At 34.9% G+C, this 10,381-nt stretch overlaps 2 protein-coding genes and 1 long non-coding RNA gene across 6 annotated transcripts in view; 1 reads left to right on the top strand and 2 right to left on the bottom strand.

Annotated features, from left to right (window-relative positions):
- Positions 1-599: 599 nt before the first annotated feature.
- LOC136338939 (uncharacterized) lies at positions 600-7,138 on the bottom strand. 2 transcript variants are annotated; one of them, XM_066281775.1, is made up of 10 exons: positions 6,627-7,138; positions 6,467-6,558; positions 5,669-5,778; positions 5,111-5,362; positions 4,382-4,511; positions 4,165-4,320; positions 2,383-2,527; positions 2,004-2,194; positions 1,726-1,914; positions 600-1,600 (listed from the first exon to the last, which is right to left on the bottom strand). In XM_066281775.1, the coding sequence occupies exons 1-10, from the start codon at positions 6,703-6,705 to the stop codon at positions 1,367-1,369; spliced, it is 1,578 nt and encodes a 525-aa protein (XP_066137872.1). In that variant the 5' UTR covers positions 6,706-7,138; the 3' UTR covers positions 600-1,366. The 2 variants fall into 2 exon arrangements, with proteins under 2 accessions (XP_066137872.1, XP_066137871.1); XM_066281774.1 differs by having other exon boundaries at positions 1,714-1,914; positions 6,627-7,133.
- Positions 2,971-10,381, top strand: part of Npl4 (nuclear protein localization 4) — a 35,583-nt gene continuing 28,172 nt past the window's right edge. Inside the window, exons 1-8 of one of the 3 annotated variants that reach the window (XM_066281759.1) lie at positions 2,971-3,101; positions 7,892-8,137; positions 8,341-8,531; positions 8,643-8,904; positions 9,013-9,151; positions 9,396-9,619; positions 9,733-9,835; positions 10,068-10,228. In XM_066281759.1, coding sequence (XP_066137856.1) covers positions 8,096-8,137; positions 8,341-8,531; positions 8,643-8,904; positions 9,013-9,151; positions 9,396-9,619; positions 9,733-9,835; positions 10,068-10,228 — 1,122 coding nt within the window. In that variant the 5' untranslated portion in view covers positions 2,971-3,101; positions 7,892-8,095. Of the gene's footprint in view, positions 3,102-6,226; positions 6,455-7,585; positions 7,738-7,891; positions 8,138-8,340; positions 8,532-8,642; positions 8,905-9,012; positions 9,152-9,395; positions 9,620-9,732; positions 9,836-10,067; positions 10,229-10,381 lie in introns of those variants that run through there. The other 2 variants (XM_066281758.1, XM_066281757.1) reach the window with 2 other exon arrangements.
- Positions 9,395-10,071, bottom strand: LOC136338954 (uncharacterized). Its single transcript, XR_010732045.1, has 2 exons — positions 9,715-10,071; positions 9,395-9,649 (listed from the first exon to the last, which is right to left on the bottom strand). It is a non-coding gene; the product is annotated as an uncharacterized lncRNA (long non-coding RNA).

The following is a 10,381-nucleotide window of genomic DNA, read 5'->3' as shown; positions in this document are numbered from 1 at the left end:
GTACCATGATTACCTCAGCAATAAACGCATTCCGTACTACTGCAACACAGATTAGAATTTGATTCGATGAGTGAAGCCAGGCGCAGTGGAAAACATCAAGAACAAAATCACAAAAATTATAGAAGTGCAGAAGAAGATGGATCAAAATCCTTTTGTGACTGCTAAATATCTGAGTGAGTACAGTCAATGATTCTACTTAGAAGAGAATGAACATGGATTATGTTAATTTGTTTCAGTTACGGGAGATCAAGATATAACCCTTAGGGCTCGGCGACTGGCTATTGCAGGACCAAGCTAAAGCATTTTCAGGTTCGTTTGCATGTTAGATAAGTCAGAAACTGATTGGAGGTTATATGTATGTTGGCCTGATCAGGTGGCGCAAGTTTTCTTGATAAGGGGTATTAACCGAACTAGTTGTTTTCGTCATTATATCTTTATTCGAAAAAAATATATTATACTTCTTATATTTTAAAAATTAACTACCCCGATGAGTTACAGGGTGTTAAATTATGACTATTACTTTTCTTATTTCTGCAAAACAATATATTCTTTGATTCATGCTAGACATGCTTCATTGACGTTCAACAAAAAAACCTGCAAAACATCTATAGCATTTAATAAATTAATAGTATAACGACATTAAGTAGTAAAGAAAAACAATAGGTAAAAAATTAGAAAAACCACGACATAAGTGTTCAGATTAGCAACAAAAAGTGAAATGCAACAAACAATAAGACTATAGGTAATTGGATTGACAAAATAGTACCGTTTAACATGTTGAATTCAACAATTAGTTCTAAATCGATGTATAATAAAACAGATAATTGTAAATACATATTATTCAAAATATTAATAACATACAGAAAACACTAAAATATGTTAATTAGTCTAAAAATGTTTATCAAGTTACTATCATGATTACTACATACAAAAGTATACATACTACACATATATGTATATATATATATATACTTTTGTAAATAACTGGAGCTTGGTATGATAGAGGCGAGAAGACAAAAATCGTTCTAAATTGAATAGAGAGTAACTTTACGCTTCGAAAAACAGATCGTCACTAGTTGGGACAAAAAAGAGCTCCTAATCCCCAACAAAGTACTGTCCTGCAGATTTTTATATTAAATTCTGGACTGTTCTCATTTAAATTCCAAAAATTTGTGTATGTAGAAATATTTTTCTTCGTGGCTACGGTACTAATAGTTGGGGCTCTAAATTTAACATGTTTCAAGTTTTAAATAGTGGAAAAGCTCCTAAAAAATATTACAAGTAAAATCCTATGCACCATTATAACAAATATATATATATGTATTTATATAACCACATCGCTCTACGAATATGAAAGGTAACTTGTTCAACGAATCTTAGGACTAATTTTTTCAATAAAAACATCGATCCTTTCGCTTGTTCCTTTAAAGGTGCTTGGATCGGGCCCAATCATTTGAATGAGTTGAGGAACTTCTTGTCTGGATACTTCAGTAAACCTCGCCAATGCCTTCATACATCGGAACAATTGTTCTTCCGAAGGCTTCTGGTTGAAAAATTGGAGAATCGCCATTGTAATTTCGACGGCTAAATCGTCAAACACCTGAAATTAAAAAAATATCACTAGTTGGCTTAAAACTCGATTCATGTTATATATGTTATCACAAACGTTGAGAAAGAATATCAAACAGACTTAACGTAGAGATAGATACACACCACAGTTTTTACCTCCTTGGAAGCCAGGTTGTAAATTATTGCCGAACCTCGGTCTTGTAGCTGTGGATTGTCCGAAAGCAGGCAATGGACGGCCACTTTAGTCGTTACCCGAATATTACTGATTTGTTGATTATTGAACGGCCATTCGGAAATGTAAAGCAGCCATTCAGAAGAGCTCAAGCTCTCGAACAAATTAGCCACCTATACATTTAAAAGAATATTGAAATATATTTCAATTCGCTTTTACGTCAACGTTACTCAAACTGAGCACAATTTGCAACGACACTTACAAACAAAGATAGGGCTTCTTGTTCCTCCTTACTAAGTCTATCGATATCGTAGGCATAATTCATTAATACGTGATCTTTCCTATCGGAATGGAGAAGAAGGATTATGTCGTCTTTGAGCCCAGCCACTGCCAATATGTTGAGTATTTTAACCCTCACTTCAACGGAGAATTGTTTATCATTCAATAACCTACCTGAAATAAAGAAAAAAAGATTTAATGTAAATGCGAGATTGACAAAATAATGCAGGGTTTTGAAACGTGTTGTTACACGACTTAAAGTGAGTATTTTGCAACGCAAACCTTAAGGAATCGTCACCTTGTTTTTTAGGAAAAACCTTCCTAACCAGCCCCAACTACACATACAGATATATTCAACTTACTTATAAATTCAAGGAATCCTTCGCCTAATGCCCAACTACCCTCGTCTCCCATCATATATTGCTGAAGCTCTTCGGTCGATTTCTTCTCTTCAGCCGTCAATTTACCATCAATAAGTCCCAATAAAGAATCGAATTCTTCCTTTACCTGACATGGAAATTTCATAATTATTAATTTGCAAGTTGTCCCCGAAATAGTTGCAAAACTCTTGACTGAAAATGTCTGGAGTAAAAATTAGACGTTCTAAGCAAATTCAAATAGGTCGCCAGCATGACCTATTTAGTATCGTCTTGTATCTTAAATTAGTATTGTTCTTGAAGAATCTCAGACTTCATTTTTCAATAAATTTTCTATTCTTTTATAACATTTTTTATTTCCGTCGGGAAATGTTTGCATAATAAAACTGTTACGTTAAATTCGCAACTTTTCGTCTATTTTGCGAAACCTACAAATATCGCACGTTACTTCTTATCGCGTATCGTTTCCAAGGGCGTTTCGCTGTACCTTTGCAAAGGGCAGGTAGACTAATAGCACTTCGTAGATGATTCAGTCGAATGTTAATACGGCAACGAACAAGACGCTCGTAATGCGTGCTCCTCTAATAATCTGGTTTTCTTTCATTTTAAAGATTTGTGACGTGGACCATTAATACATCCGTGACTTAGTGAGTGAAAGTGAATGTTGCTGACGTGATCCTGGCTCACGCCTTTGGCACTAGGAGGTAAATTCTAATTGTTGTTTCCTGTGATTCACAGTTAAGTTTTGTTAGATTAATAGGAATGACGTAATTAGAATTTTAGTTTAAAGTTGAAAATATTTTCAGTTTTGGCGCTTTTGGAAGGTGATTAGGGCCATCTTTGGACGCGGCCGAAAAATGATATCGCGTTTGAGCTGGTTGAGATTTTTAAATTCTTTTTCAGGAAATAATCATTTTTCTTGTGTTTCAGGTCTCAACTGTATACGCCTCTGCTTCAAGTTGAAATTGCCTCGAACCTCTAATGATTTTTTCACGAATTAAATATTGATTTTTTTTTCAGGAATCTGCACTGAATTTCTTTCAGGAATTAATATTGTTTCTTCTTTTTTAATAATAAAAATTTCTTTTTTACAGTTAAATATTTTCAGATTTCCGCTCCTACTAAGTAACAATGATGAATTTCAAGACATTCTAAATATTTTTTTAATAGAAAAGCTGTATGGCTGGCGAAAATTCTACAAGAGACAAAAAAGTTTTAAAACAATGTCAGCTTGTGGCAAACAAAAAATCAAAGTCATTCGTACAGAGAGTAACAAAAATACTGATTTTTTTTCACGAATCACGCGTCTTTTTTTAATATCTTAATGTTAGAAAACCATCCCGCTTACGTTAAAACACATCAATTTATGTAGTAACTCTTAGTTTCACAATTAATATAAAATGATAAAAGCGTTTAGCAATTACTTTAGCAGCCAAACGAAGCAACACTGGATAGATAAGTTTGTCTAGAACGTCTTATATCTGGTTCAGGACTTTCCGGTCAAGCGTTGTACAGTAATTTCAGGGACACTATGTATCGCTGGTAAGGCAGAATATGAAGTAGAATGTTATATATCTGGAAATTAGACGATGGGATAATGTAGAAATATGGGACATGGGGTGATGTAAACCGCTTGACGAAGAGAAAATTGGCTTGACTAAACGCTAACATAAGATGCATTCGCTAGAAAAGGAACTTAAAATCTCAAAAAGAATTACCTAGTTGATGACGCTGCAGACGCACACGACATTAAAAGAGAACACTTACATCTACAAAGTCTTTATATACAACTGGAGGATCTCGGGATTTCTTCTTCTCCTCTTCTGCTTTTCTCTCTTCTTCTTCCATGGCCAACACTTGATCAGAAGGCGAAGCATCAGTAGTCCCATTAAGCGATGATTCTGTATCAGCCATTGTTACTTCCTTTAACCAAATTAAGATAATTCTTTTGATATATTATTACATCAATTAAGTCAATTTTTACTTCTAGTTCCTCGGGTACAATGCCGCCAGACGCCAAAATCTTCTTACGTTTTCTATCCCTCTTCCGTTCCCTTTTCGCTAATTTTTCCTTCAAGGTCTTTCTACGTTGTTCCGCGAGAAAATTATTGTACCTAAAGGAACATGAAACTGAAACTGTAATTTAAAGATATCGAATGTTAACAGATACTTACCACCTTTTATTAAATACTTTTTCAAGAAATATAACAAACAAGAACGTACATTACAATTGGGAGTTACGGTCTTTGAAAATGCAAAAATATACAGGATGTTGCGTTTGAAGTAAGGTAGTTGCCATTTACATCCGATCTAATCAAATTTGCCGCCATCTTAAAAAAAATTTGCTTGTCATTGAAGCATCAAAAAATGGCGTTTATCACTTTCGCATAGAGCAAGTGTCTAATTTAGAGGCGTCGCCGAATTCCGGTAACTTTTCCAGTTGTCATGACGACGTAGACAAAACAAAGCTTCCAATTGACAGTCAAATGTAATTGTGAAATTTTCTATTAAGTTTTGTATTTTTCGCATAAACAATTCCAGCTCAACCAAGAGACGTTACAATCAGGTAAGCAAATTACAATAGTGCAGAGACCTCAGATCGCACACAAGGTTATTTCATTTTTGTTAGTACAATACAAACACTTTAAGCACATTTCAGTTTAGATATTATTAATGCGCGCCACGCTTCGCACCACTACTTTTATCATCTGACCTTGTCTCCTCAATCTCCCTCGAAAGATCCGGTGAATTTTCTCTGGAAAATCTCTGTTGCTCCTCCTCAATAGGTCTAGCGCTGCTCTCAAGTTGTTCGACGAGAGCCTTGATCGCCACACCGAGATTTAAATTTAGAACTTCGTTTGGTAAATCGAGGATGTATTGGGGAATACTTCTGTCGCAGAGAAAATGAGCTATTTCTTCGGAGAAATTGTTGCAGTTGTGCTCGAAAAGGTCATACGATTTAGCACTGAAATTAAATGCGAATTTCAATGACTTGGAAGCTCAAGTTGGGTGTCTTAGCGGACTAGCTCTTAGAGACACCCAGCGCGATTACAAAAATATGGTAGTTTTCGAATTTATTTATTCTTGTTGGATTCAGTGACAATTGAAATCAGATATGTGACACAGTGGCATGGTAAGAACCAAAGGCTCTTCTAGACTTTATTTTAATTATGTAGGTATTACAGGATAACGCAAAAATAATGAGGGTAAGGGTCATGAATGATGAATAATTATTTTAATTAATCTGATAGTTCAATGCACTGTTACTCACCTAAATGTTGAATGTGCAAGTCCTGCAATATAGTCGATAAAAACTGAATAAGGTACCTGGGTTTCTCCTAAATATTTGGTCTCCTTGGGAGCTCCCAGTGCTGTTTTTCCCTACAGAATATTTGTATTGTTAGTTAAGTCTTGCTGGCACGACATACCTGCGTGCTTAATTTGAAAAAGTGAGGGAATGTGCAGTGCTGTCTAATAATAAATCATTTATCACCATGGGAGGAGCTATTGTCCAACTGGACCAGCCAGCACCATGTTCAAATTAAATTTTGGAAACATTTACAGCTATTTCCATAGTGGATGTTCCAAAACTTAAATTTTTTTATATTCCGTGAAATATCAGTATGTTAAGTAATTAATAGTAAATTTTAAAGTACAAAATTACCTACCTAACAAAACCAATATTCACATTATAGAGGACTAGGCTTATTTTTAGCCTGTTACCAATTTTAGACTTCAACTTCTAAAAGAAAATTGAAACTAAACTATGCTCAACCATGCAAGATACCAGAGCCATCTCTTTAACATGTGTAACCCTACTCTGAAATGCAGCCTAAAAATACATTTTCATGGAGAGACATCTAATGTGTGGGCTTATTGTGAGGTGGGTTATAAATAAAGGAGGAAAACAAAATGACCTGTGCCAATTACTTAAATTTCGGGGGATATAAAATAGCTACTGTGTGACTTTAAGTTGAAGAGGCTTATTTCATATTACGTCATAGCGATTCCGGAGATTGTGCCATGACTTGGAATTAAAGTAATTGTAATATGTTAGGTATGTACATACCGGATTGCAACTTTCTATTCCATGAGACCCAAAGAAATACTCTCTGCCATACACCATTATGGACGTGTGCCATATCCCAGCAATTGTTGTCCCTACAAACACAGTATGTAGGGGAAATAGGAAGATATAAGGCACTTTGGGACATCTCCGAATCTCATACCTGTGAGAACTGAGGACCACTGAGCTGCCAGTCCCATTGATAGGTCGTAAATATAAAGCTCGACTCTATGGGATTCCATTATATTAACTAAATTAAATGAATTTACATATACTTATGAGCCAAAGGGCTAATATTCGTCCCTTAAGACACTAAAGAATTGTCAAAATCAGCTGATCATTTGACGGTGTAAAGATTTTTAATGCTTGACGCGTCTAAAGGGTTTTTTGCTTTATTGGGGATGTACGACACACACAAACACTCTTTAAACACAAGGAGCAACAACTATTTACGAATTTTTAAAATTGCGTATCACCGCTTTATCGACTCGAGATGCACCGTCACTACCACCTGCATACTGAATTGTATTTTGTGTATTTTCTGCGAGTTGGATTCCCGCCATCATAATAAATTTTTAGAAGGATCAAAGACAATTTGAATTTGAAACTCTGGAATTTTAATTATCACGGAAATGTATAGCGGCTGAACATACTAACTGGGCCTACATTTTCTATTTTTAGGACTTCCGAGTAGTACATGGGACTACTGAAATGCTACATCTATTTGTTGGCTTCGAAATTGCATTGGGAAATAGGTATGAACGCGGGAAATTTTTAAATTCAGTGTCTCATGCATCTGTCATCCGGCGATATGAGAATGCTCGCTCTGCAGGCCGAGCACATACCGACCATTAATGACGCATGGTCACACAAAATTGGAGCATCTCAGTTTTCGCATTTTTACTGTATACCACATGATAAAAATGGCTGAAAAAACTTTGGGTTTGTACATATCGTACGAATACTCCACTACCTAGTAAAAAACACTAATAAACTAGGGCGTCAAATGTGCACTTTCACGGCCACTATTTAAGTATGTATTCATTATTCATAACAAGGTTATAAATAGTTGGATTTACTTAAATATGAATTCTTCTTGCTTAGTCTATACTCGAATAGTTCTGAGAGTAACTAGGGTTATATTTGGGGTTGTTCTTCCTTTTTGACAGTCGACAGCTGACAGATAACTATCAAAACTAAACTCAAAAGTTTCTCATCAAGAAAAATAAATTCTTTATTTATAAAATTCTAAAATGTCCAAAGATAAAAAACTGGTGAGCAAAATCCGTAATTATTAAATACTCTTAACGTTAAAATTATGCAGCAGCTTTTTAATTTTCAAACCACTTACTCATAGTCATGGTCATAACCTCAAAACTTTCCAAAATATTTAAGCATGACCAAGATTTTATTTTTGTATGTTTACAGCTTTTGCGGGTACAAAGCTCTGAAGGCACCAAAAGAATTGAAATCAGCCCATCATCGACCACTTGTCAGCTTTTTGAGGCTATCAATGATGCATTTAATTTAAATAGTTTTGCTTTTGCGTTATACAAGCAAATCAACAAAAAGGGCGAAATTTCAAGTAGTAAGACCAGAACCTTGGGAAATTTAGGTGTGAAACATGGAGATATGATCTACTTGTCTCCACTAAATGGCTCAGTTTTATTTAATGTAAGTTGAATGGAAAAATGTTGTTTTTAATATATCAAATAATCAAAATTGTTTTTTACATTCACAATTTAATAAAGTTAGGATTCAATAAAAAATGAATTTGTTGGTATTAAGAGGGTGGAAGATTTTTGAAGTGATCTATTTTTTATCTTTAACAATGGTTTGCACAACTTGATTTTTTTTTTTTATCATTTATCTTATAGAGTCATACACCTGGTGGAGAACGAATTTCCCAAGCCGGCCCGTCGACTAGTAGTGCCCCTAATAGAAGCTCTGTGACTGTAACTGCCAACCAACCATTAGCAACTGTCAAGTCTAATATTAAGGAAGATGAAGTCGATCAAATATTATATAAATTAGATGGGAGAATTGAACGGACGCGGGATGACAAATTGTGAGTAAATAAAAGGATACAAGATGAAACTGTTATTTTATTTAATAATTGTTTTTTTTTTATAAAAAATTTTCATTTTTTTAATTGTTAAATGTCTTATATCCATTTTAGATGTCGACATAATGCCAACTCAAAATGTGTTCACTGCTCCTCCTTGGAACCCTTTGATGATGCCTACCTGAAAGAGCAAAACATAAAACATTTATCCTTTCATTCTTATTTACGAAAAATGATGTCAGGAGTAGATCGTGGCAAATTCTTAGCTCTAGAGGACATTTCATGCAGTATTAAGACTGGTTGTAAGGATCATCCACCATGGCCTAAAGGAATTTGCTCCAAGTGCCAGCCCAATGCCATTACATTAAATATGCAGGTAAGAAATACTACATACTGCCAGATATAATTCAAGTTAAAAATGTGAATCTTTTACTATTAATAGTAACAAAGTAAATTTATTACAATAATAATTTACATTTTCTAGGCATATCGACATGTAGACAATGTAACATTTGAAAATACTAATATAGTTGAGAAGTTCTTAAATTACTGGCGCGTATCAGGCTATCAAAGGATTGGGTTTTTATATGGCACTTATGAAGTACACTCTGATGTTCCCCTTGGTAAGTCACATGAATTATAATAACTATTTACGCGTAGAATGTCGAAAGAACAAGATTACGTCCCCAGTCCAGGTGTAAGAGCAGATGAAGAGTAGAGAGTTCTTGGGTCAAAAGACTAAATTTTCTTTTGACCTGTGGTCTATATAACGTTTTATACATATAAGTTTTACCTAGTTATTTGATTAAACCACGTAACTAAACACCTTTTGTAATACCTCAACTAAACATTCTTTTTTTTTTTCAGGTATTAAAGCAAATGTTGTCGCAATTTACGAACCACCACAGGAAAGCTCCCGCGACGCAATTCGCTTACTCACTGACGAAAAAGAGGCTGTGGTTAACCAAATAGCGAACGCATTAGGCATTAGGAGAGTTGGATGGATATTTACCGATCTGCTGCCCGACGACGTTAAAAAGGGCACTGTCAAACATATTAGGAATGTTGAATCGCATTTCTTATCGGCACAGGTACGTAGTTTTAAGCAGTTCGTCATTTTCCTACAGTTTTGAAAATAATTGAATAATTTATCACACTTGAACCCTTGAAACGTAAACAAACTGACTTGGTTTTTTTATTGCAGGAGTGCATTATGGCGGGATATTTCCAAAACCAACATCCGAATCCATGCAGATATGCGTCCAGTGGAGGTTTCGGTTCGAAGTTTGTCACTGTTTGCGTAACAGGTATGTGGCTATTTGCTTCCTTTCAATGTAGTAATATATTTAATTTATTTAAGGTTCCGTCTCTATGTCAAAAAATTATAATCATATGAATTTAAAAAGGCATATTATGGAGTTTCAAATTAGGCGCTTTACTTAGTAGTAGTTTAAATCTATCCCGAATCGTATTTGCTTGACACTGTGGTGAATGTTTGATCGGTCTATTAACTGTAATAACTCTTCTTATTTTTTTCAGGAGATAAGACGAATCAAGTCCACACAGAAGGTTACCAGGTGTCCAACCAGTGCATGGCTTTAGTAAGAGATAACTGTCTAGTGCCAACTAAGGATGCAGCCGAACTGGGTTATGTTCGTGAGTCAACCGATAAGCAATATGTTCCTGATGTCTATTATAAGGTAAGTGTTTACATTTATTATTCATTGTTATTTCATATAATTTACATTTGTACTACCTACAGTTGCGAACAAATTTTTTACTTGCTCGAACTTTGAGACTATTATGGGATCGAACTAGATATCAGTCTAGGTAGAGTGGTCACCCTGTACTAG

This window comes from Euwallacea fornicatus, chromosome 4 (genome assembly GCF_040115645.1).
Source record: "Euwallacea fornicatus isolate EFF26 chromosome 4, ASM4011564v1, whole genome shotgun sequence".
Classification (NCBI taxonomy): domain Eukaryota; kingdom Metazoa; phylum Arthropoda; class Insecta; order Coleoptera; family Curculionidae; genus Euwallacea; species Euwallacea fornicatus.
Note: the sequence above shows the minus strand (reverse complement) of the source record. Positions and strands in the feature narration are given on the sequence as shown.

Excerpts from the sequence above, each read along its gene's own strand:
- LOC136338939 (XM_066281774.1), bottom strand. The coding sequence starts at position 6,705 with ATGGAATCCCATAGAGTCGAGCTTTATATTTACGACCTATCAATGGGA. Across the intron at positions 6,559-6,626 it reads GTGGTCCTCAGTTCTCACAG|GGACAACAATTGCTGGGATA; the intron begins GTATGAGATTCG and ends CTGTGTTTGTAG. Across the intron at positions 5,779-6,466 it reads GAATAGAAAGTTGCAATCCG|GGAAAAACAGCACTGGGAGC; the intron begins GTATGTACATAC and ends AATATTCTGTAG.